This window comes from Sciurus vulgaris (assembly GCF_902686455.1).
Source record: "Sciurus vulgaris genome assembly, chromosome: 5".
Taxonomy (NCBI): Eukaryota; Metazoa; Chordata; class Mammalia; order Rodentia; family Sciuridae; genus Sciurus; species Sciurus vulgaris.
This window is the reverse complement of record NC_136465.1, coordinates 169942602-169969177: the sequence shown is the minus strand read 5'-3', so window position 1 is coordinate 169969177 and position 26576 is coordinate 169942602. Positions and strand designations below refer to the sequence as shown.

The 26576-nt window shown below is 51.4% G+C and overlaps 1 protein-coding gene and 1 long non-coding RNA gene across 3 annotated transcripts; one reads left to right on the top strand and one right to left on the bottom strand.

Annotated features, from left to right (window-relative positions):
- Positions 1 to 3213: 3213 nt before the first annotated feature.
- Positions 3214 to 15112, top strand: LOC306662503 (apolipoprotein L3-like). 2 transcript variants are annotated; one of them, XM_079142238.1, is made up of 4 exons: positions 3214 to 3509; positions 8121 to 8207; positions 11568 to 11694; positions 12848 to 15112. In XM_079142238.1, exons 2-4 carry the CDS (start codon positions 8177 to 8179, stop codon positions 13722 to 13724), a joined length of 1035 nt encoding a protein of 344 aa, XP_078998364.1. In that variant the 5' UTR covers positions 3214 to 3509; positions 8121 to 8176; the 3' UTR covers positions 13725 to 15112. The 2 variants fall into 2 exon arrangements, with proteins under 2 accessions (XP_078998364.1, XP_078998363.1); XM_079142237.1 differs by lacking the exon at positions 3214 to 3509 and having other exon boundaries at positions 8007 to 8207.
- A 2635-nt stretch (positions 15113 to 17747) lies between these two features.
- LOC306661201 lies at positions 17748 to 20281 on the bottom strand. The gene is made up of 3 exons (XR_013763827.1): positions 19891 to 20281; positions 19460 to 19754; positions 17748 to 19350 (listed from the first exon to the last, which is right to left on the bottom strand). It is a non-coding gene; the product is annotated as an uncharacterized lncRNA (long non-coding RNA).
- Positions 20282 to 26576: the final 6295 nt, after the last annotated feature.

The window sequence follows — 26576 nt, the reverse complement described above, 5'->3', positions numbered from 1 at the left end:
GCTAAGAGACAGCGCGCAGGCAGCTGTGTGATGAGTGTAAGCTCAGGTGGGCTCCACGGCGGGACCAAATGTAAGCTCGGCAGGTCTCGGTGGGCACAGTTAGCGGCCAAATAAAATGGGACGGAAAGTGGCCGAAGCAAGCTTTATTGGAATTTGGCTCTCGGGCGAAATTCCCAGACCCCCGAGGGTATAGGGACCCGGAGAAAACTGCACTTGGCCCTGGCTGCCCAGGGTTTTTATAGACTAGAATGGGAGGGGGTCTTGTTGAGTGATAGGTGGGTGAGAAGGGTCAGTGGAACTTTCCATCCACCTTGCTGCGAACTTTCTGGTCCCCTTTGGCGGGCTGGTCTTTGTTCTAGCTGCTCAGCTGTGCCCCCTACAGTCGCCTAATTTCCAACCTAACACTGAGCATTGCTTCTTTGTCCAGTCTGATGTTCAACTGAATATTGAGGCCATTTATATTTATTGTAATTGTACATATGATTAAATTTTCTTACTGTATGTTTGTTTGTCCCCTCTGTGTTTTGTTCCCTTCTTCTCTTTGGAATTGATTTTTTTTTTCTCCCAAGTGATTCCATTTTTATCTCATGATTGACTCATTAGATTTAATCTTTCATCTTATTTTTTTTTAATCTTATTTTTTTTCTTTAGAGTTAACTATATATATATTTTTTGTAAGGCAGCTTGGGACCCGCGGCGATTCTAGCCTCCGTTGCACGATCCCGCTGAACTGCCGCTCGCTCGCTTGTCTCAGTTGCGGCTCGCCAATAGCTCCCAGAAAAATGCACCACGGACACGAGGTCTCACGCCAGAGACTTTATTATGCAGAGGACTATCGCGTCTGCTCCAGGGTGAAAAGAAAGGAAAAAAGAGAAAGATGGCGTGTGGCTTCTCCCAGATATTGGAATCTCCCGGGCTGGAAAGAACCAGTAGCGGAGGAGAATACTTGCAAGCCGACTGATGAAGCAATAGCTAGCTAGCATGTTAGGACGCAATGTGGGAAGCAGGAAAATGGCTGCGGCATAAGCCGGAAATTCCTGTAATGTAAGAGGCGGGCAGAGCGCAGATTGACAAGTGGTTGGGAGGCGGAGTATCGGCTTTATATTACATTTTTAACGTATCTCAGACTAATTGCAAATGCTGTTGTTATTTCAATATAAAATGTGTTTATACATTTTATTTAAGTGTATAAAATGTATTTTGCATATAGTGTAAGAACTGCTGGACCCAATGGTAAATTTATTTTTAACTTTCTTAGGAATTGCTGAACTATTTTCCAAAATAGCTACATTTTACATTTCTACCAGCAATGTATGAAGGTTCCAATTTCCCTACATACTCACCAGCACTTGCTATTATCTATTTTTTTTTTTAAATTCCAGCCGTACCTGTGGGGTGATGTGGTTTATTATTGTGGTTTTCTTTTTCATACTCCCAATGAATAATAATACTGAACATTTTCTTATGTGTTTATTGGTCATTTGTATATATTTTTTGAAGAAAATTCTATTCAAATCCTTTGTTTTTAAATTGGTAATTTTATGAAGTTATAAAATCTCTTTTTTTGGTACCAGGGATTGAACCCAGGGGTGCTTACTCACTGAGCCACATCCCCACCCTTTTATATATATATTAAAATCTCTCTTGGGCTGGGGTTGTAGCTCAGTAGTTGAGCACTTGCCCAGCATGCGTGAGGCACCAGGTGCAATTCTCAGCACCACATATAAATAAGTAAATAAAGTAAAGGCATTGTGTCCATTTACAAATGGACAAAATATTTTACAAAAATATTTTTTAAAAATCTCTTTATTACAGATTTAAGTCCTTATCAGAAAAAAAAAAATACCATAAGCAAGGAAGGGTGGTCACAGGTTTCAAATGTCAAAATGTCAAATGCAGCTTGAGTCTTAGCTCTTCCTCTGAGTTGCCAGACACCCTTGCCTCTGTGTCCTCACCTGCAGAAAGGTCACATCACATACCCCCAAAGTATGTAAAATCATCCTATGTCTATTTTTTAAATGGGGAAATTTTTAGATCTCTAGGGAATGATTATAAAACTCCGGCCAAGTGCAGTGACACCTGCCTGCAATCCCAGAGGCTCAGGAGGTGAGGCGGGAGGATCACAGGTTCAAAGCCAGCCTCAGCAACTTAATGAGACCCTGTCTCAAAATAAAATATAAAAGAGGCTGGGGTGTGACTCAGTGGCTAAACACCTGTGGGCTTAAGTAAAAAAAATCCATGTGCAATCGAATGGAGAAGTAAATGCAATGCAAAGTAGTGCTTAATTCCCGTGGAGTCACCTGCTGTCCCTCCCTCTAAAGCTGGTGGGGTGGGGAGTTTCCATGAGTGACATTTGCCCAGGATGAAACAGACTCGATGGAAGGATCAGGTTGGCCTCTGGGATCCAGCCCTCCTCCCAGCCCTTTGGTCCCCAGCTGTGCGACTTGCCAAACATGGCTTTGTGGCCAAGCAGCAGACTTTGCCCCCTCTGAAAGGTGTCGTGGGAACAGCACAGGAGGCAGCAGACTCTCCCAGGGAGCAAGCCAGAGGGCTTCTTGGAGGAAGCAATGCCAGGTTTGGGTTTTGAAGGATGAATGTGAAAGAATGGACATTTTTTTTAAGCTGTTTTATCTCAACTCCCTAAGGTCTCCCTCCCATTATCTCAACTCCCTAAGGTCTCCCTCCCAGTAATGGGAACAAAGCCCTCAAAGCTGTTCCAGGAAACAGCCCCAAACAGAGAGTAAAAGAGTAAATTGAGCCAGATAGCTAGATAGTGCTCAAACAGTAGGATTACCAGAAACTATTGACCAGAATCTACGCCCTGTTGTAAAACATTGTGAAACGTGTTGTATGTTATCAGCAAACCCAGACCCCCTTTGGAATTTCCCGGCAGCTTTGTCCCCCTTTTCCCTTTCATGTGCGACCCCTCCCGATGTGTGGTTTCTGCCTTTATAAACTTGTAAGATTTTCTGCTGACTCCTCGACTCCTGCGTGAGTCACAAGTCGGGTCCCAGAGCGCTGGAATAAACACCTCTCGCGGTTTGCATCAAGTGACGCCTCCTGCGGTTGATTGGGGTTGCCGTCGATCCGAGGGACAGAGTTGGGGTCTCCTTTTTGGGGGTCCTACAAATGAGCAGGAAGGATGAATGCTCCTGGAAGAAGAATCCTCAGAAGCAGATGTCCAGAGGCTGCCTGCTCCAATTCAGCAATGGCCAGTAAGGGAGCAGGGGCGCCCGGGGTGTGTGGTAGGCCGGGCAGAGGCAGCAGCCACGGGGTAGGGGGGCATGCTGCGGGGTTGGAAGGACGGGGTGCCCTCTAAGTGGGTCATTGAGGAAGTGGGGCAGAGGGTGGAGCCAGCCAGCAGCTCAAAGGTGACTTTCAGTTTCCCTTTCCAGTACTGGGTGTATCTGGCCTGGAGGATGTGTTCAGTCACCACATCTGGCGACAGCATCTGCACAGCCAGGACAGCAGAGCCTGTGTGAGCTCAGCCAGGGGAAGAGTCCTCCTTGGTGAGTCCGGGTGGGATGTCGGCCCGCTCCTCGCCCTCCCCGGCGCTCTGTGTTATTGTTCCCATTTTACAGATGAGCTCCGAGAAGCCAGGGAATCAGCCCCAGGTTGCACAGTGAAGCAGGAGGAGAGCCTGCAGTGTCCCCGGTCCCCTTCCACAGAAGAGAGAGTGAGGTCCTGCTCAGATAGGTCACCAGGCTCCCTCAGTGCAGCCCAGGCTCCATGGCCAGGTGACCCCAGAGGGAAGGTGGATGTCAGGGGCGCCCCATACCTTTGGGAAATTTGGAGGTGTCAAAGCATATGGAGGAGGGCAGAAGACCCAGCGCCTGGTGGCCCGGCACCCTGGACTGCTGCTGAGGCCCGCTGGGGCCGAAGCCCTGGTTTTGACCTGCAAGGCGCCCCGAGTTCGTCTCCCGCCCGGTCTCTGAGCACCTCCTCTGGGTCAGGGCCTGCGGGGAAACCGAGGTCCTGGGAGCCTGGGAGGGGGAGGGCTTGTCCAGGGTCCCGTGAAGGCGGCTGAGCAGGTAGAGGGCAAGACTCTGCCTCCCTGGCCTCCCTGGGCCTCCACAGAGGCCTGTGGGTGATGGAACAAGAGGCCGTCCCATGCACCTGAATGCAGAAGTGCCGGGCTATGGGGACCGAGGGGCTCCATGGGGACAGGAAGACGGGTCCTGCAGGGGAGCCCACAGCACTATCCAGCTTCGTGGTTGTGAGATCAAAGTTCGACCATGGACGTGGGGGCAGGACTGTACCAGACCAGGTCCAGAAGGTCACCCCTGGAGAAACACTGCCCCAGGGGAATGTGGGAGGGGACTGCTTCCCTCAGGCTGAAGGGGAGAGGCGAAGCTGCTGAGCGAGCCCCCAGGCTGGTGCAGCCTCTGCCGGGCCTCTGGGGTCCTCCCTCGCTTGCTACTTCTTTCTTGGTTTTCCTAAGGGTGGCCTAGGACACCCTAGCACCGACGGACCTTGGCGGAGGAGTGTCCCTGTGCTCTTGAGTGCTAAGCACCGCCCGCTGGCGGCCCTCGCACGCACTCTGCTGTCTGTAGCTAGAGACCCCCAGGAGCTGGGCCGTCGCCGGTGGAACTTCCCCCCACCCCACCCAATGCTAATGGTGCCGCAATGGATGCCATGAGCCATTTTAAATCTGCTAGTTTTAAAAATACATTAGCTGGCATTTCCTGAGTTTGTGGGTCTTTGGAAGAGCAGACAGGGCAGCGACGAAATGACCTCCACTTCCTTCCCCTAAAAATCCCAGGGAGCATTGGTGAGCAGGATCGGGGCACGTCTGCCCGAAGCTGGCCTCAGACCTGGTCCTGGGTGGTGCCAGGCCAAGGGACTTTGGAATGTGGCGCTCCAGACCTGCCACTCCTTATACGTTAGCTGGCCCTATGTCTTTCAAATATTTTACAAAATATTAAGGCTGGAGAGAGGAGACACAGGAAATAAATAAATGAAAACACAAATCTGGTAGAACTGTCGAAAGTACATGAAATCAGCGAGGTGATTGTGTTCAGTCTGAGTCCTAGCCCTGTTCGTTCTCCAACAGAAAGAACGTTCTCCAGGCAGAAAACAGAAACAAAACCGGGGGGGGGGGGGGGGGGGGGGGTTCACATCTGTAATCCCAGCCATGGACTCAGGAGGCTAAGGCAGGAGGATTGCCAGTTGGAGGCCAACCTGGGCAACTTAGCCAAACCCAGTCTTAAAAAACAAAAAGGACCAGGGAAATAGCTCAGTGGTAAAGCCCACCTGGGTTCAATCTCCAGTACTGAAGAGAAAAGAAGACAAGTGGAAAGACTGAGCTTGTGCTGTGGCCCCAGAGGCTAGTTGCTGTCATGTCCAGTGATGGCCCTGCGGCTCCACTGCTGGGTAAGCTGGGCTCAGGACAGGAGCCCTCCTGGCTGGTCCTGGGCCCAGTGCTGGCTGCAGCAAGACAGGAGGGCCCCGGCGGGGGTGGGTGCCCCGGAGTCGGGGGGCAGACAGACGAGCAGAAGCATTACAGGGGCCGAGGTACCCCAGGAACGCCCAGCATTCTGGGGTTAGGGCCTGGGGAGGCTGAGGATCTCAGCTCAGAGAGCAGGGGAGGGAGCAGCCCCGGTAAGGGCCCAGCTGAGAAGCTGAAAGCTCACAAAGGTGCTAGAACCCAGGTGCTGGGAGGGCAGGGGTGGTGAGGCACCACCACCCGGCAGGTGGCTGGGTGGTCATTCACAAGTCCTCGGGAGGAGCCGCTACCCTCACCCCAAGGAAGGGAGGATGCCTGCAGCCCGGAGGGAGAGGCCGTGCTGAGCCGCTCCGTCCCGCCGCACTGGAGAGCTCGGGCCCAGCTCCCTGTCTAGCAGGCCCGGCCTGGCACCGCCTGGGCCCCTCTCAGTGCCTCCTTCTCCCAACCGTAGCCCTTCTGGGGATGGGGCATCCTGCGCGCCAAGCAGCAGGGAGCACTGTCCCATATCCAGGCCCCAGACAAGGTCCTAGGGTGACCTAGGGTGACCAGGAAGGGTGAGAGCAAGTGCCCACCCTTTGGCTTTCTGGGTTGACTCCTGATCCTCGTGTCTCATGACCTCGGGACACCACCCTGCCTCTGGGCCACGCAGCATTCGAAGCAGGAAGAAAGTGGAAGAGGCAGGCCGCTCTCCTGTCACGAGGCCCTTGAGTCTCTACGGTCAGGACCGGGGCACACAGTCACTGCGAGCTCTGAGAGGGCCCAGGCGTCACCTGGATATCCAGCGTCCAAGAGAAGAGGCAGCCGGGAAGGGCGCTTGTCATTGGGCAGACAGCCACCTGGGGGCCGTGGGAGTCACTGAGCTGGTCAGAGAGCAAAGAGGGACCTACCCAGGAATGGCCAGAGCCAGTGTGGCTTGCAAAGAAGGAAGAACCCACTGCCCACCTTGGGCGGGCCTGTCAGGATGCCTCACGGCTGCCTGGGTCCACGCTCTCCTCACAGGACGGAAGCCAGGGTCCTCCAGCCCAAAGCCATGAGGGCCATTCCCAAAGCCCATCAAACAAGTCGCGTTTATTATTCTTAGCGAGGGCGCAGGCACCGTGGAGACCCATGGCCCCTCAGAAGCAGGGCGTTAGGAAGAAGTTGCTCGGGGCCAGGGCTTTGGCTGGGTGGTTTGGGGAAGTGTGGGGGCAGGTCTCTCCGTGGGCATCTCAAGGAACCGGATCTGGAAGGAGAAGAGAACGAGTGTCAGAATTATTGACAATTTATTGAATTTACTGAGTAGCAAATTCACAGGCCACACCGCTGTGCTCAGTGGCTGTTCCCTGATTACGCGTGGGTCCCGGGATGGTCATAAGCCGGGCGGTCACAGGTCCTTTCATTCTTAATTTCTAACATCTGTAACACTCAAGTCACACGTCACACTTTCTGTGATTAGATAAGGGTTACGATAAAGCTAAGAGGGGGCTGAGGCCGCCATGGGGTTCAGGAGGCTGAACTGAGAGCAAAGGCAGAACAGACATGAGTGCGGAGTCACTGTAGGTGGTCAGACAAGAGGAAGAACCAGCAGAACTTGATCAGGGTCAGTGCTGTCCAAGCACAAGGTCATGTCCTGACGGAAGGTAGTCGCACAGTGTCATTTTGGAGTGGGACTTGGTGTTTCATGGTGGGCAGGAGAACCCTCGCCCTGCCAGGACAGAGATTTCGAGGTTCCTCACTGTGGTGATTTTATTGGGCAAGGCTTGTGACCAGGTGATGAGCTCAGGGTGCCATGCCCAGTCTTGGGGTGCCCCTCCTTTGATGGGTCCCGAGTGAGGACTGGCATTATTTGGAGGTGGATGTGTTTGATAAGCTTGTGGGCCTGGGTTTTTCCATAGGAGCTTGATCCACCGGGGCCTCCAGATGCTTCTGACTAACTCAGTAGGTTCACGGGTGGTAATTCTTATCACGATTAATTTGTCAATTTATGCTTTCTGGCTGTGCCAGGCAGATGGTGATTGTTCACTTGTACAAACAAGGTGTGGAAACACTCCACCTCAGCCCTTAGCGCCGGGCAAACGACTGCCTGACAAAATGGAGTAACAGAGGTTTAGGCAGAGCACAGCAGGGTGCATGTACCAAGAGGGACATGTGGGCCCAGGGCCCAGGCATTGACGTGGAAGGACAAGAGTTGATTACAAACATACACACGCGAGGGAATCGGGCATCGTCGGGGAAACCACGGGATTTGAACCAGAGGCTTGGTTCGGGGCCTCCCTCGAGAACTCTTGTGAAATCTCAGGGACGTTAGGAACCTTCGTGGTGGCTCCCTCCGTGTCTCCGGGTGTGACCCTGGATGAGGCGTGCGGAGCCCTCTGGAAGCATGAGCTGCTCTCCTCAGCAGCTGCCAGGACGTTCCTCCTGCTTCCTTGTGTGGACTCTGTCGTCTCCACAGGGCTGCCTCCTCACCTGTGTTATCCTGTCCCTGCCAGGACAAGTGGCCTCTGCCTTGGCCGAGAGCGAGGGCAGAGGGAGCCGGGGAAGGTGACTCAGGTTCTCTAAATAGTAGCCGCAGAGCCCGGGAGACAGCCTCCCTTTAGTCCGCTTGGCCTCCGCTGCCACCCCCGCGGGCAGCTCAGGAGGCCTTTGCCACAGCTGGCTCACATGCCAGCCCCAATTGTCTTCTCCTCCCCTTCAGCCTGGACGCCTGGGGAGCCGCGAGGAGAACCTCTCGGAGCCGCGGCTGCTGGCGCCATGGACCCAGACGCCCGCGAGACCTGCCCAGGTAGTCCCGCTTGCTCCTGCTCGACCCAGGACTGGGGAGGCTCCGCCCAAGCCCACCGGCCTGAGAGGACTCAAGGAGGGAGCTGGGAGAGGAGGGTCCCTGCCCTCTCTCAGGGGCTGGCCACTTCCTCCCCACCCTACCCCACCCCCACCCCACCCCCAGCCACCAACGCAGGTGGTGCGGGGACACAGCTGAGCGGGTGGAGAGCCACCCAGGGGGTCCTGCCCTTTCCTCTCCCAGGCTGGCCGACCTGGGCCTCGCCCTCGAGGGGCTGCGCCCTCCAGCTCTGGTCCTGCACAGCTCTGAGGGCTCAGCACAGAGTGACTCAGAATGCCACTGAACTTGACCCCACTGTGACCCCGAGCTCCTCGCCTGAGCTCACCTATAACCTACGTGGCCTGGGCCAGCGCCTGCCACAAGTAGGCCCTCCCCGACTGTCCCCTCTCCCCCCTCCGCCTGGATCCCGACAGTGGCAGGTGGACCTGCCTGCACAGGATGTGGCTCTGCCTGCACAGCCAGAGAGACGCACCTGCTTGTCTAACCAGGTGCGCCGCCTGGGCGGGGCTGACGCTGGCTGCCTCCAATAAAAGGAAAATCTGACACGAAACCAGGGCAGACCCACCCTCCGCTGTCCACGTCAGCGCTCCCCCTCCCCCATTGCCTGGGCCACCCGGTCAGCACAGATGGCGCTTCAGGACTCTGGAGGGGAGGAGGGTGCAGCTCCCAGGAGGCCTGAGGTCCCTAAGCGGGGCTGCCGCAGGACACCCCCGGCCCCAGGCTCACCCTTGTTACTAAAAGGGCCAGCAGCGTCATCGGGAGCCCAGGCCGGGGAGAAAGCACCAGGATGGGCCAGGGCAGCCCCCCTCCACCCTCCTGAAAATCCCCTCCACAGCCAGTCCCCGAGGGTCCTCCATAAACACGAGAAAGCCTCTGCAGGTAATTTACTCGGTGGCGTGTAGACTTTTTTTTTAAATTTTTCTAAAAAGCCCACAGTTACACTATAGTGTAGGGTGCAGAAATCACAAGATTTTTTCCCCCTCAGTACAAGGAATTGAACTCGGGGCCGCCCCAACCTGAGCCACATCCCCAGCACTTTTGTTTGTTTTCTTGGTACCAGGAACTGAACCCAGGGGCGCCAAACCACTGAGCCACATCCAGCCCTTTTTGTATTTTGTTTAGAGAGGGGGCCTCCCTGAGTTGCTGAGGCTGGCCTTGAACTCGTGATCCTCCTGCCTCATTTCCCTAAGCCGCTGGGATTATAGGCGGGCGCCACTGTGAACCCGCCCCACCCCCTACTTGTTACTTACTGTTTAGAGACAGGGTCTCTAAGTTGCCCAGGTTGCCTGGTTTTGGATCCAGATCCTCAGCTTTCTGGCTGCTGGTGTTGGACAGCCACTTCCTGTCCCCCTTTCTCCTTCTGTGAAACAAGCACAATGCCTGTGGTACACACACAGTAGGAGACACATTCTATGTCGTGTCCCAGCATACACATGCACAGACACACTGGCACTCTGACCTTACCTGCAGGTCCCTGCAAACGACACACTTGTGGGGCAACTCATTTGGACAGTGACCCTGCCCTGAACTGACCAGAGACTATTTACAGTCATTTCTCCCTCTCTTTTTTGATACCAGGGATTGAACCCAGGAGAATTTAACTACTGAGCCACACCCCAGCCCCCCCACCTTTTTTTTGAAACAAGGTCTCACTAAGTTGCTGAGACTGGCTTTGAACTTGCAACCCTCCTGCCTCAGCGTCCTGAGTGGCTAAGATTACAGGTGTGTGGTGAATATTCATTTGGTTCACTATTAAAATATTAATGCATTTGATTGCTAAGACTGGCAAGAAATAACATCATATATGCCCTGCATTACCTTTCTAAAAGATTAAAAATACTATTTAATTACATATTTCAACATAGCTAGTAGAAAGGAGTTTTAATGTTCTCAACATGAATAAGTGACAAATGTTTGTAATAAAGACATAACAAGGGGGCTGGGGATATAGCTTAGCTGGTAGAGTGCTTGCCTTGCATGCACAAGGCTGTAGGTTCAATCCCCAGCACCCCCCCAAAAAAAAGATATAACAAGTACTCTGAAATATCTTACCATACCCTACAAAAACATACAATTATGTGTCAATTAAAAATAAAAATTATTTAAAAGTACTTGTAAAAACATTTAAAATTCTGAATTCTTAAAACATTCTACGTCCCAGGAGTTTAGATAAGATATATATGTGTGTATATGTATATATACACACATGTAGACATATATACACATATATACCCTTATCTATACATATACACATTTTTGTATATATGTATATTGGAATATTTTACAAAATAATACCCTTCCTATGTTTGATTCACTTTTATTACTGATTCCATTTCCTTTTTTAAATGCTGTGGAGCACACCTGTCATCCCAGCAGCTCGGGACTCTGAAGCAGGAGGATATAAGTTCAAAGCCAGCCTCAGCAACTTAGCGAGGCCCTAAGAACTCTCAGGGAGACCCTGTCTAAATAAAATATAAAAAGGTCTGGGGGTGTGACTCAGTGGTTAAGTGTCCCTGAATTCAATCCCTGGCACAAAAGATAAATAAATAAATATTTTGATCCACCCAATATACTTATCTCAGAACCATAGATGGGATAAAACTCCGTTTGAAGACACCGTGAACAGTGTTTGACGGACAACAGGCCCAGGGCAGCTGGAAGCTGCCATTGGAGCGTTCTGCTGTCCCAGCTGAAAGGCTCCCTTCCTGGCTGCCCTGGGCTGAGAACACGTTGTTTCTCTGCAAAGCACCATGCCCTTCCCTGGCACTGAGCCTTCCTGGGCTGCCATCACAAACCACCCCAGGCTGAGCAGCTGAAGCAGAAGATATTCCCCTCTCCCGGCTCTGGAAGCCAAAGGCCATGCTGGGGGTTTCTGGTGAGGCCTGTCTTCCTGGCCTGCAGGGCCCACAAATGACCTTTCCTCTGCGCATGGGGATGGGGGAAGATCTGGTGCCTCCTCCTCTTCTTGTAAGGACACCGGGCCTGTGGATTAGCTCACCCTTGTGAGCTCATTTCATCTTAATTACTTCACTTCCTTAAAGGTCCTATCTCCCGACACAGTCGCTGGGTGAAGGGCTTTAACGTGTAGATATGGGGTCGCAATTCAGCCTATAACACCAGCAGTCCACAGGGGTGCCCCAGGTGGGCTGGGGTGTAGCTCAGTGGTAGAGTGCTTGCCTCGCATGTGCGATGCTCGGTGCGTGATCCCCAGCACTGCAAAAAAAAAGTCCCCCATGTGACAGCAGCCAGGATGCTATTTCCCTCTACCACGCTGTCTCTTAACCATGCTCTCATCCCCACTAGAGAGTGACGAGCGCTTCACTGAGGATGTCATTGAGTATTTGCAGGACACAGTGAGCAGAGAGGATCTGCAACTCCTGCTGAATGAAGAGGCCTGGAAGAGCCTGGTGGCCGAGGCTGATCTGTCCAGGTAGCTGTGGTCGGTGGGGAGCTTCCCCCTCTGCGGCTCGTCCTGTCCTGGTCCCAGCCTATTGGATGGGGCCACCACAATCAGGGCGGGTCTCCCCACTCACGTGCCTGGTGTCTCCAGATAGTGTCACAGACACCCTTACAAGTGTGCTTCACCAATTTTCTAGGCTTTTGTCAATCCAGTCAAGTTAACAACCAAGGTGAGCATTCTCAGGGCCTGACCACGTGCCGCCCTCGTGGCGGACCTGAAGTCGCCGTCCTGGAGGTTTATGGCTTTAGCCTCCAGTTCCTCTGGAGGCCAGAAACAGCACAGAAGCCCCCATCGGATGTTATATTGTTAGGTTAAACATCCTTTAATGCTTGGGGCCAAAAGAGTTTCAGATCCTGAATTGTTTTGTTTTGTTTTGGTTTTGGATTTTGAAATAGTTACAGATACATAATGGGACCCAAGTCTAACTGTGAAATTCATTTGTTTCTTTATACCTAATGTAGGTGTCCTGAAGGTAAATTTATTTTTAGTATGCCTGCATTTTGATAGTGACCTGTCCCATCAGGTCATGTGTTGAACTTTCTACTTGGAGCAATATGATGTGCTCAAAGGGTTTCAGATTTTAGAACATTTCAGATTTAGGATTTTTGGATTAGGGATGCTCACCTGTATGATCTTTTGGCCGGAGTTCCCACACATACAAAGTAGGAGGACTTTCCAGGGGCCAACAGATCACTTCCCAGTAGCTGAGGACAAAGAGAAGCTTTCCCTTGAGCATTAAGTCTTCCCTAGCATTTTCTGAATTAAGGGGTCTTATTTGTTTGCTTGTTTCTCAATTCTCTTTTGTTCAGATACAGAGCTTCTGCTCTACAAATGGTTTGGTACTGATGGCATTGACCTTGAGTGAGGTGCTTTATCAAATGCCTACCACTAACGCGCGTCTTAAGATGACTTTCACACATCCATCGCCTTATTAAGGACCGTGGAGCATTTATGATGCACCCAACATGTTTAGCATCGGAAGAAAAATTCTGTACATCAGAAAAATTCTTTTTCACTTGAGTTATAGTAAAAGCTCTGAGATTCATGCAGGATTGAGCTTACTGAGCCCATTTTGCAGATAAGCAAACTGTCTTTCTTAATCACTTGGTCTTTACTTTTCCAGGGAGGAAGCAGATGCGCTATATGAAGCTCTGCATAAACTTAAAGGAAACACCACCTTGGAGGACAAAGCCACACTCCAAGGACACATGCTGGACAGGGAGAGGTTCTTGGAAGTGTTCCCCCAGGTGAGAGGGGAGCTGGAGGCGCACATAGAGAAACTCCACGCCCTTGCAGACAGGGTGGACAAGGTGCACAAGGACTGCACCATCTCCAACGTAGTGGCCAACTCCACCGGCGCCGTCTCTGGAATCCTCACCATCCTTGGCCTGGCTCTGGCACCTGTGACAGCAGGGGTCAGTCTGGCCCTTGCTGCCACTGGGGTGGGGCTGGGAACAGCAGCCACTGTGACGACAGTCTCCACTATCATCGTGGAGCATTCAAACACTCTGTCAGCCCAAGCAGAAGCCAGCGGCCTGTTGTCCACCAGCTCGGACAGGATGAAGGTGGTTAGAGAGGTCGTGGGCTTCGGTGCGTCCAGAGCCTTTTCCTTAACCAAGAACTTCCTGCAAGTGCTGGAAGACATCGGGAAGCACATCCGGGCCATCAAGCTGGCCAAAACCAACTCCCGCTTACTTGCTAATGCCCAGCGGCTCATGACCACCGGCAGAGTCTCAGTCCGGAGTGCTAAGCAGGTACAGAAAGCCTTCGGAGGCACAGCTCTGGCCATGACCAAAGGGACCCGGCTCATGGGTGCGGCCACCGCAGGTTTCTTCCTTCTGATGGACGTGGTCAGCCTCGTGCAAGACTCAAAGCATCTGCATGAGGGGGCAAAGGCAGAGTCAGCCCAGGAACTGAGGCAGAAGGCGCGGGAGCTGGAGCAGAAGCTTCAGGAGCTCCTACAGACCCACGAGAGGCTGCCCCTGGACCCATCGCCGTGACCTGCCGGGGACTCCTGCCCCGTCCAGCGCGGGTGAGGGAAAGGGTTTCTGTCGAGGCAGGTGCCGGCTGTAGATTAATCACTAAGAAACTTATCTAATTAAATAACCACAGGAGCCCATGATCTTTTTAAATCCAAGGGGGTGTGACGGATTGAGCCATGCCAACACCTGGCCTCTAACTGCATGGAGGAGCCCACCTTCCCTTTATTTAGAGTCGTCAGGGAAAGGGGGACCAGGGTGAGCTGCTTCTGTGAGGAACAGGGTGGGCTGGGGTTAGGGAGGCCATCTGCCATGGCGGGTCCCCCCAGTGGAAGGAGCATCTCCTCAGAGGGGAGCCGCTCTGCAGAGTCCCCTACCCCAGACTGTGGGAAACAGTCTCTTGACCGCCAGTTCCTGGGAGTCAGGCTTCCGTGTCCCATGGCTCAGCCAGGCCTGATTCTGTCAGCCCTGGATGGCTGCCCGCATATTCCCCCTTTCCTAGTTTTTAAATGCAAATGATGGGCAGCAACTTGGAGGTCCCAGATCTTGGTTCCGAGGGTATGGCAACCTATTCTCATGATACAAAAAAGAATTAGTAGCAAACATATCATTTCAACAATATACCATCTAATTTAGGAAGTTTTTGATCAACTAGAGATGCAGGGTCCATGAGATCAATTTTGCTTTTTTGAATATCCTGGATATGCCAAGATCCAGGCTATTATTATTGCTATGTCAAATGTCCATTAGATGATTCTTCATGATCCTAGTCCCATTGGGAAGTATGATATTTAGTTGTAGTAACACAGAAATACTTACAGTCATTGGGCATTTAAGCCTTTGTTTAAATTAGAGAGCAAAAAACTCATTACTTATATTTGTAAAAGTAGCTGTTGAAGCATTTAATTTGATCTCAATCAACTTATTAATACTTAACTTTCAGGGGCCATAGCATCTTGACAGAATGAATTATGCCCCTAGATATAGTGAAGGTGGGAACAGATAGAAACCTAAAAGAATACATTAAAATATATAAGGCCCAAATTATCATCAAATAAGAAATAACTGTTAGAATATAGATGTGAATTATTCATCTTTCTAGTGCAATATCAATCAGTTTGTTGAACTCTAATTCGGTCTTTGTCACATGGTTACCAAAGCAGTGAAACATAATATCCAAGTAACAGGGAATAGTCCAAATTACATGCAGTTTCAAAAATCAGAATGATTGTATATCTGATCTTATTTTATATTCTGAAAATAGTTTTAAATAACTCAATTATTTGCCTAGTTCCTTAGATCTTTCATTGTATTAAAAATTCAGATTAAACATGGTTGCTTGTAAATTCTTTCTAGAAGAAGTCAAAATGAAACACATTTAGTGGCAATGTTGCCACGTTAGGCCTTCCTGGCTTGTCTTTTCCTCAAAGGTTACTTCTAGACAGCCAGAGTCTATCACGGGACCAGCATATAGGTACGATTCCATTGCAGGCAGTATAGTCAAATCCAGTCACACGGATGGGTGTAATGTGAGCATCTGCAAAACCTCCCATCATATGAATGCCATCAATAAATACTTGAATTGGGGACACTCACTGGACAGAGGAATGCGCACATGGAAGCATTTTATGATATGGGAAAGAGTGAAATAAAGTCTCTGGGGCTGGGAGTCAAGGAACTTGGCATTCCTGTGGCTGAGCACAGCAAGAGGGGTTGGGACAGAGAGCAAGTGGGTCAGTAAGAAGGCAGGAACCCAGAGTCTGAAGGAAGGGACAAGAGGGGACAAGAATGTGCAGGGAGCAGGAAGTTTATTTTGGACTGGAAGCCAGGTGTGATGATGTACACCTGTAGCCCCAGCTACTCAGGAGGCTGAGGTGAGAGGATCGCTTGAGCCAGGAGGACAAGGGGGAGGGGGAAGAAAACAGGTGAGGCTGTGAACAGGGAGGCAGGTGGGCAGCGAGAAGCCATGAGGCGGCAGGAAAGCCAGGGCGGAGCCCGGGAGAGCCGGATTGCCGCGGTGGGGGAGGAAACAGCAGCCTCACCACCCAACCTCCTCGTAGTCTCACGTTCCTTCCCCTGGAGGCCTCTGGCCCCGTCCTTCCAGAGTCCATTCACCCTTGGCTTATCTCTGGCAGACAGGGACTTCTTGATAGTGACAGTAGTGATGGTGGTGGTGGTGGTGGTGACAGCAGAGTGGGTGGAGTGCAGGTGGCCAGCCTTCTTTGGGGCCAGGGTGCACTGAGGGACCAGTGAAGTTCCAACAAAGCTCCAAACGCTGTATTGGGATAATGGTCCATCTGGGGGTGAGTGGGTAGTGAAACCAGATTCAAGGAAGGGGTTAAGGACTCTTTGGTATGTAGAGATCAGCCAGTTTGGGGTCAAAAGACACAGCCTCTCTGAGCCTCAGTTTCCATTAGCTTGGGAAGGAGGTGCTGGACAAGGTGACATCTCAGATCCATCTGGCTCTTTCCATTTTGTATTCTATATACTGTGGTTTGACAAACATTATCTGATTGTTCCAGAAATGATGGCCATAGGTAGGAGGTGCCATGAGACCAATGAAAGAGTCAGAAAGATCCAGGATTACAGAATGTGATCTTTTTAGGGGGGTGTATGGAGAGAAGTGCGGTCAAGCAGCAAGACCAGCGGATCCCACAACCTGGGTCGAGGGAAGGGTCATATGGGTCATATATATATATATTACTATATATATATATATATATATATATATTACTATATATATATATATATAGTAATCAGGATACAAGTGACTTCAGCCAAGCCAGAATGTACCTGGTTTTATCTTGTTATGGGGCGCAACTTAGAACAGACCGATCACCACTGAGAAGTCCAGATTTTATTAAGCCAGCTGGCTGACTGTCTCACACATTGCCCCAAAAATGGCTATTGGGAGAACAGCCCCAACTACAGGGTTGTAGGGGTTCTTATACCAAAAATTACATTAATCATAAGTGTCTGTTGCTATGGTTTGAAATTACACATTAACATTATGAGATCATCGACAGGGGGGAAATGGGTCAAAATGACCCTTACCTAGGTACAAACTAAAGAATGGTTACTAACATCCACATCATCACTGTTTCACATGGTACATTGTTTAGGAGCAATAGGGATCAAAAGAGAGCAATGTTTCTTTACATAGGAATTATCATTCTGTGTTGTTAAACATGTCACACTAAGTAACTGATGATGGGTACAGAGGTGGGGTGTTCCCATGGGAGAAGCTTATTTCCTACATAACGTGGAGTCTCAGAGCAAAATGGAGTCTGTTTAGTCATTTCCCTGAGAGTCTGGCCTATAACATTCTCATGGAGTCAGATCTGTCAGCCCATCACAATCTCAAGCCAATGTCAAAGATATCAGATACATTCCCAGCACTGAGGGAACCAGGATCTGGTAGTAAACCCTACATACCGCTCTAAGGGTTTTACCTACAGTGTGCTGGGAAACTATGCAGGGAAACAGGCCAGATTTACTCAGGGAAAATTGTAGCAGTTATAACACAATGGCTGCAAGTCAAGTCAACCTGGGCTCCTACACTGACAGGCTGAACCTGTTAGGTGGACTCATTGCACACCCCCCACCCCCCGGGCACTCACTGTATGCCTGACTTCCTGTTGGGCAGGCCCAAAATGGCTATAGGTAAGACTCCCTTCCTTGGCACGCTGTTTTTAGTGTGTAGCCAAGGTCATGAACACCTTAACTCAGTGTATATACTCAAGATCATAAACATCTGCTTGTGAGCATGCGCTCACTTAGGTTGGCCATGTGCCTTCTTTGTTTGGCCTGCATATATATTTAAAAAAAGGCCTAGGAAGGACTCAGGGGCTAGAGGGGCTGAAGTTGGAGCTGGAGGCTGGGGGCTGCTGTTGCCTCTGAAAAAAGAATGTCCACTATCCCAACTACACTCACATCTCCCTTCACCTACTGGGATCCCACATGTTTCCCAGGGTCTGAGCCTCCATCCAGACACTTCCCCTCCTAATGGACCTTCTCCCAGGGCCTCGGGGGCAAGTCCTCCCACTCATGCACCAGCTCCTACTCTCCTCAGACTCCTGCACCTGCAGGCCCTGCTGGACACCTGGGTGAAGCTCATGCATGTCTGACTCAGGCTGAGCGTAGGTACGTTCTCCACCCAGCATCTGAGTCCCTGGATTGACATGCGGCACATGAGGTTGATCAGGTTCGGAAGGGGCTGTGTGCAGGTGTGCCTAAGGGTCAGTGATCGAGAGACAGCGATAACTAGACAGCAAAGTCCTCATCTGAGCTGTCCTCATGTTTCATCTAGATTCCTGCAAGACCTTCCAGAATGGTTTTCTCCTGGCAGTACCCCAGTCCCTCCAGGGACCAGGGACCAGGTTGGCCATTAAGTCTCTAGGTTTGATTAAAAGCACCTGCTTCCAACTCTTCAATGGCTTCTCAGCACAAAAGTCCCCCAACTTCATGCTGCTTAGAGTAGCCTGTTGTAGCCTGGGGTCCCCCAAAGCAGAGCCAGAGGCAAGGCTCATGCACAGGGGGTTTGTTTAGGAACTAGTCTTGGGATCAGTATGGGGGGTGCTGGGGGAGCAGTGCAGAGAAGGAGAGAAAGAAAATACAATGATTTGGCCACCCCCACGCTTGAGTCAACCTGCCAGGACCTTCTGAGGAGACTTCAAGGAATGTCCTCGCATCATGCTCCCCAGGAAGGAGAGAGGGACACGCCTGTCCTTCATGGGCTTGCCCCACGGGTATCGGTTCTCTGTATTTCCACATAGAGCAGGTAAGTGACCTCACTGAGCCCAGGGCAGGGGCAAGAGACACAGGTGGCGGACCTGTCCCTCCATATCTCCTCCCAAGGGCATCCAGTGCCTAGCGAGTCCTTAGAGGAGTTCTCCGAGTCCCTCTCACCTTCCGTTATGATTTGGATGTGAGGTGTCCCTCAGAAGTTCACGTGTGAGACCCTGCAAGAGGATTCAGAGGAGAGGTGACGGGTTGTGAGAGCCTTAACCCCATCGGTGAGTTAGTCCCCTGCCCGGATTAACTGAGTGGTAACTGGAGGCAGGTGGGTGTGGCTGGGAGAAGAGGTTGATTGGGGGCGTGGCTTGGGGTATATATTTGGTATCTGGAGGGTGGAGTCTCGCTCTGCTTTCTGATCACCATGTGAGCTGCTTCCTTCTGTCTTCTGCCATGATGTCCTGTCCTCAAGCCCCAAGGAATGGAGCCTGCTGTCTATGGACTAAGATTTCTGAAACTGTGAGCCCCCAAATAAACTTTTTCTCCCTTACAATTGTTCTGGTCGGGTCTTTTAGTCACAGCAGAGAAAAAGCTGACTAAAACACCCTCCATCAGCCAGTGTTTCTGAGGCCTTGATTCTTCCATTTCTTCCTGAAGAGGTCACAGCCATGGCCGCCCACTTGCCTTATCGCCTGGACAGTGTGTTTTGCTGCTTCATCAGTTCTTAGAAAATTGAGGTTCCTTCACAGATTTCACCTGAACGGTGAGTCATGGAGTTGTTCAGTAATCCGTCCACCCACTTCCCCGAACCCTGAGAGTTGAAATTCCACTGTGTTAACAGTGAACTTGGTTCCATTCCACCATGATGCTTGTATTGGTTGAGACTCCTGGTTGCGAGCAACCGAGGTGAAAGCTGGCAGACACAAACCAAAACAGAGAATCTCTCGAAAGGGAGATTGAGCAACTCAGAGGAGGAAGAAAAAATGAAAGCTACCCAAGATGGGAACCAGGGCGGGCCCTACCTCAGAAACGTGTGGTCAGCCCTTGGAGATTTGCGTTGGATGGCTTCGGTCCAAACGTCTTGATTTCAAAATCTCAGGAAACAGAGTAGCTTGGGTCAGTGACTGACTAAGCTTGGACCAATCAGGCCAGGGGATCAAGAAGGGAGCACCGAAGTTTGACTGTTTTTGACTCTATATAATAGTTGAGCCTCGGCTCCCAGACATACATAAGCATCCCTCTCATATGACCAAGAATGGCTGTCTTGCCCCACAGATTCCACACTCCCAAGTGCAACAGCAAACACACTCGCCTCTTCTCCCATTTGAGAGGCACCCACTAAGTTCCCCCCTCTACACCCTGAAGTTGCCACAAGCGCAGGGCCTTAGCCTGTCTCCCCCCGGCTCCTAGCTTAATGTCTGTGTGAAGGAAAAGACAGAGGCTACAGCACCACTGCCATTGTTACCGCTGCTGAGGTTCCTTTTCCTGGTGATTCCATGGAGTATTCCTCTAAACTATGGACAAACTCATTCTCAGGGGGCCTGAGCGCCTTGAAGGCCTCGCCTCAGGAAGATTCTAGAATTTTCTATGAACTTTTACTACTTGTTATGAGATCCAAAGCTTAAAATAAGTTTTACTTTCCTGCCCTAGAGATGTACTTACAAAGAAAACAAAAGTTAGCAGACAGCTCCCCATCCCCCTCACCACCTGTGCACCAACTTAGCTAAAACCTCTCTCTGTTCTTCTGAGAGCCCACCACAAAGCTTTACCCAGGCAGTTCCTAGGAGGCCCACCACAGTCCAACCACAAGCTCGTATGCACGCAGCTCAGAGGAACTTACACAAGCTACCCGAACCTGCCTACAAAATACCCTGTAGCTAAGCCTGCCTGCCTCGCTTCCTTCTAGTGACGGCCTTTGTCAGACCCTGACTGACAGATGAAGCTTGGCAACCGTGGATCTCTCCGCCTGGTTTCCGGGCTGCTGGTGTGTTTCACTTTCCTTTCACTTGTTTTACTAGTCCAGGAAAGACTCTTACGGGATCCCTGCAGTCCTATGAATACTCCTGCACGCTGCCGGCAACACGCGTCTCTCTTGATAATCAAGACTGATTAACATGTGCAGCACTCAGTGACCTTTTTGTTATTTCCACATGGAGGAGCCTGAAGAGCCAGGTATTGTCAGTTCAGAACCATTTTTCTGGCCCCGAGGGAGGTATCCCGTCTTAGGTACCAAGACCTCTCTAGTCCTGCAGGCCTCAGAATCATGAGTAGTGAAAATGAACTTCTGAAAGTGGCCCCTTGTGTGTAATCACGGAGCTTCGGCCCACGTCCTAACTCCTGAACACCCAGAGGTGCAAACTGGCTGTGGGAGGACACGCACCACCCTGAGCGTGGAGTCAGAGCACGGCACGCCCTCTCACGGTGTCTTCTCCCCGCTGACAGGGGCCGAGGCCCTGTTTTAGTCAGCCTTTGCATCACTGTGACCCAAACCCCTGACAAGAACAACCTAGCAGAGGAAAAGTGGATTTGGGCTCAGGGTTAGAGCTCTTGTCCATAGGTGACCGCCCCCATTGCTCTGGGCTCAAGATGAGGCCGAACATCAGGGCAGGAAGGCCCAGCGGGGAAAGCTGCTCTGCTCCTGGCAGGGTCGGAAAGAGAGTGGGGTGGGGCACAGGAAGAACAGCCCTTCCAGGGCAGCCCCAGCGACCCACCTCCTCCACGCCCCACCGGCCTACAGTTACCACCCAGTCACTCCAACTAGGATGGACCGATGACGTTACAGCTCCCACGGTCTAATCATCTCACCCCTGAATATTCCTGAATTAACAGGAACTTTTGGGTGATTTTACCTCTGAACCATAACAGTCCTCTTCAGGCCATTTCACTTCTGGGGCTGAGAGTCATTAGCTGCCAAGAAGTCAGCTCGACCCAGTCGCCTGGTGTCAGAGCCCATTTGGAAACTGCTAGGCTGTGGGGAAAGCGCAAGTCTTGCGGCCACAGGGCGCTTTACGCCCTTGCTCACTGAGAGTCTCTTGATGGTGGAGACTAACGAGCACACACGGGACAGGAGTGTTTTCTAGCTCTGGCCTCATTCTGAGAGCTCCATCCATATGCCTCTTCCCTAAACATCTTTGCCACCAAGCCTCCATGTCCTTCCAGAACACTGAACTTGCGGCCAAACCTCAGCTGTTCCCCAGGAAACCATGTAGATCCTGGCCTGCGGATGCTCCCGCTGTGGGCAGAACAGACACAGGATGTTCTCTGCTGTCTCGAGGAATGCCTTGGAGCAGTCTACCATTCAGCTCTGGCTGAAGCTGGTGTGTTGAGCAGAACTTCCAGCAAAATCTGAGTACTGAACATTGAGTCTGAGAACTGATGACTGAGTGTGAGCACCTGTCATGGTCTGGATGTGAGGTGCCCCCCAAAAGCACACATGCGAGACAATGCAGGAAGGTTCAGAGGAGAAATGACTGGGTTTTAAGAGTCTTAACCCCATCAGTGAATTAATCCCCAAAGGGATTAACTGAAGTGGTGGGTGTGGCTGGAGGTGGGAATTGGGGCGTGGCTATGGGGTGTATATTTTGTATCTGGAGAGTGGAGTCTCACTCTCTGCTTCCTGATGACGTGAGCTGCTTCCCTCTGCCACACTCTTCCACCATGATGTCCTGCCTCACCTCGAGCCCTGAGGAGTGGAGCTGGCCTTCTATGGACTACGACCTCTGAAACTGTGAGCCCTCACATACCTTTTCTCCTCTACAATTGTGCTGGTTGGGTCCTTTAGTCACAGCAGCAAAAAAGCTGACTAAGACAGCACCTGAATTGGGCCCTTGGGGTCTTTTCGGCCTGGTCAGTCATTTAATTCTCTAGTTAGTCTCTGTGCAAGCCAGAGTTAGGCGCCTGCCTTCTACAGCCAACGGGAACCACCAGGTCTCTGCATGTGATGGACTGTGTCACAGGCGAGGACTGTTCAGCATCCGCTCTCCTCTCCCCAGTTAGTAGAGATGGCCCCGCCTTCCTCGGTGCCACCTGCCCTGGCATCCAGAGCTCTGGCATGAGACCTAGGCTGGCTAAATGGTCGTTCCCACATGGGACCCTGAATCTGAATCTTAGAACCTATTCTTAGTGGCAGCAGCAGGACTGCCCAGAGGCGAGTGGCAATGTCCTTGTCCTGCAGAGCAGGGGTGGAATCTCAGAACCACTGCCATCATGCTTGGCAAAGCCTGATTCTGCGCTCCCTGCCGTTGGCACCACATTGCCGTCTTGTTGTCTGAGGATTTCCTAGCCTGCTCTTCAGCATCCTGCTGGTTCAGGGGACCTTAGATACCATCCCGACAAATTTCCTACTATTATTTGCCATAGGAAACCAGAATTGGTATCTCTGCTTATGATCAGGAAGGCTGGTTGGTACATGCCAAGAGCAGGAATCTGTATTCATTTGCTTTACTAACAAGAGCACCTTAGGAATGACAACCCACGGGAGGTTCAGCCTGGCTTCCAGGACGCACCACTGTTGTGCACTGGTCAAGCTGGAGGGAGAATCAGTGTCCTGGGATCCTCTACCCCTGTCCCTTCAGCACCCACCTCTAGCTCCTCCAAGCACTGATGTTGAATTTGATTGAAATATTTTGGATGCCAGTCTGTAGTGCACATGCTTGCAAGCCCAGCTGCTCGGGAGACTGAGGCAGATAGGATGCAAGTTTAAGGTTAGCCTGGGCAACTTGGTAAGACCCTGTCTCAAAAAGAAAAAAAAAAAAAATACAGAGGGGTTGGGTATATAGCTTAGTGGTAAAGTGTCCCTGGGTTCAATCTCCAGTACTGCAAAAATAAGAAAAATTTTAAAAAGGACTGGGCATGTAGCTCAGTAGTAGAGTGTTTGCCTAGCATGTGTGAGGCCCTGGGTTCCATCCCCCATACCACAAAAGTATGTATATATAAATAAAGAAAATAAAAATAAGATTTTGGTAGAGTTATAAAACCCAAAGGCTTCTACTCTTGGGTTTGGTGAACAATCTGCAACTTTCCAGGACGGCCAGGGAGGGGAGGGTTCCCATAGTTCACATATTCATTTGTTCCTGTCCCCTCTAACCAGCAGACAACAGAGGCACTGGGTCTTTATGGGCCAGGAATTCGTGTAAATTTGGCCAGTATCCAGCAGTCCTAGGTATGTCTGCTTCCTTTGGGAGGCCAGTTACCTATGGTTGCTCCAGACAAGACAATGTTCCCAGGTTGCTCATGGTGTGTGACAGGACTTTTCTCAGTTTCTGTCCTCCTTCAGGGACTCTGGCTCTGTCCTATGACTCAGGTCTCAGAACTGGGTAACAAGCAGGACCATCCAGCATGATGACCTCTTTGGCACATGCTCACTAGACTACTGTCCATGAGCCAGTCCTCTTATGGGGATCTCTTCATGCCAGACCAGCCCTGACCCCTGACACTATGCCCACACTTTCTGTCCTTCTGAATGTCAACTGTGTCCCCAGAGTTGGCCTCTTGGAGTTTCTCCCACCCTAAAGAGGTCAGGGTCCTAGCCCCTTGTGCCGGTCTAGAGAGTTCCCTCAGGTCCAAGGACGGTGAAGTCTCCTGAGGCCCAGCAGGAGGTGCAGTGTGGGCGGAAGTCCCTGGGAGACAAAGATGGCATCCCATCTGCTCGTGTTGATTCCTCCTCTTCCTGTCCCCCTCCCTGCCTCTTCTTTCCCCTCCTCCCATTTCCCTTCCTTCCCGGCCTCTTCTTCCTTCTCTCCTCCTGCTCCCCTCCTTTCCCTCCTACCCCTCCTCTTCCTTTTCTTCTTCATGCCAAGTACTCTCAGGCTTTTGGGGGTCACAGAGAAGCAGTCAGTCTCTAGCCAACCCTTGGCACAGGTGGAATCGCCCTGCGCTGGAGCTGAGGAGGGTCATGGCAATGAATCCAAAGTGACGCTCCCTCCTCTTTGTTGATCGCCCTTGGACTCCACCCCACAAACCGTCTCCAGCTGTCTGGAGCTCTCAGGGTGAGCTGGTGCCCTGGTCTTGGCCCCAGTCCTTCCTAGTCTGCACTCTGGGACTGCACTGACTTGAATCCTGGTGGTCCGGCAGCAGCGCAAGGCACGGGAGCGTGCGGGAGCGGCAGCTTCCTCCACAGCGGCTGCACAGCAGAGGGGCCTGGGACGTGGGACAGAGTTGGAATTCTTCAGATCCCCTCAGCGAGCCCTATTGGGATTTTCCAGATGCAACTTAGGCTGAATAATAGGCTCTAAAAAATGCCCATCGGTGGGCCCACGTCATCCAGAGTTCCTCTTGGAGTGTGGGGGGAAGGAGATGTGGTGACAAAAATGGGAGAAAGAGGAAAGAGGCAGCGAGATCGGGAGGTGCATGCTGCTGATTCTAGGCTGAGAAAGGGCCATAAGCCAAGGAACTCGGGGGACCCTCAAAACCTGGAAAAGACTGGGCGCAGTGGCGCAGTCCTGTAACCCCCGCTTCTTGGGAGTCTGAGGCCAATTTTGAGGCCAGCCCAGACGACTTAGCAAGACCCTGTCTCAATGATGATGGCCATGATGGTGATGGTGAACCTGGAAAAGGCAGGGAATGGATTTTCCCAAGTCACCAGGAGAAAGAGCCCTTCTCACACCTTGAGTTTAGGACTGCTGACCTTGGGAAGTGTAAGGAATTAACTCGTGTTGGTTTAAGCCACTCCAACGGTGCTCCTTTGTTACAGCAACCCTGGGAAACTAAATCCCAGGAGTGCCCTTAAAAATCATTTAAAAGATCTAGGGAGGATCAACTTCATCTCCAAATTCGCTTTTTATAGGAGAAGCTTTCAGTTGAAAACTATAAAAGCCAGAATTTATTTCATGACTTCAGGAACATTTTCAAGATTTTAGCCCTGCCTTTGTCCCAAGTGACTGTCCAGCTCCAGGACCCAGCCTTTCTCGTCCCCTTTACAGGACCAACAGGCAGCACGTGGCTCCGCCCCCTCTCAGCTGGAACACAACCCCCCTGAGGGTCTGTGTTGCAACCCACTCTTAGGTACCAATCCCTGTGCCTGGTAAGATCCTTTTATTGCAAGCGGAACAGCAACAAAGCAAGACAAAAACAAACACGAGCAAAAACAGAAACAAATTAAAAATTTAAATAATCTTCTATGTAATACAAAGCTGCTCCCCCGCCCTTTCCGCTGCAGCCATTTCCCCGCCTCCCAACTCCTGTCAGTCTGTGAACATCCTGGCTGGCTGTTGGCTCATCAGTCAGCTTGCAAGCCTCCTTCTCCGTCCTCGGTCTCCTGTTAGCCCGGCGGGATTCAGTGGCTTCACCGCCAGCTTCTCTCTTGCTTTTCTCTCCCCGACTTGCTTTCTCTCTCCTCCTCACTTTCCACTCTCTCTAGCGCGCGCCCTTTCTCTTTCCTTTCTCCTTTCCTCTCATTTTCTCTCTCACCCTGCAGGGAGACACTTTGCTTAATAAACTCCCTTATGTGATTTCCCGTGTCCGGCATGGTTTTCGAGGGATTCCTTACACTCTAACTCTTGGAATGATCTGGAGAGAAATCTTTCGGGACTAAAGAAATGCACAGGTGAGGGTACACACACACACACACACACACACACACACACACAATTTTTTTTGTCAGGGAGGGTACTGGGGATTGAACCCCGGGGCACTCAACCCCTGAGCCACATCCCCAGCCCTGTTTTGTATTTTGTTTAGAGACAGGGTCTCACTGAGTGGCTTAGCTCCTGGATTTTGCCGAGGCTGGCTTTGAACTCACCATCCTCCTGCCTCAGCCTCCTGAGCCACTGGGATTGCAGGCATGTGCCACCAGGCTGTGGGAAGAGCAGGGACCCAGAAGTGCCGAGGGATCCCAGCGGGGGCCCCTGAGCGTCCCTCTGGGCCCAGCTCTGCAGCCTTGGGCCTCTGCAGGGGCTTCCTTCAGTTTTCCAAGTTCTCTGGGGAGAGATTTCAATTGCCCAAAGGCCTTAGAGCCCTCCTGCAGGGGAAGCAAGGGACTGTGTCTCCAGGGAAAGGGCCTGAGCCCCCTGATCCGGGTCCTTCCGGGAGCTTCCTGCTCACTCTCAGGGAGACTTCTGTCCTCTGCCCCCCTGGCTTACTTACACCGCCTTTAGGGAGGGGGACTGCCCGCTGCCCAGCCAGCCTCTGAGGTGACGGGTG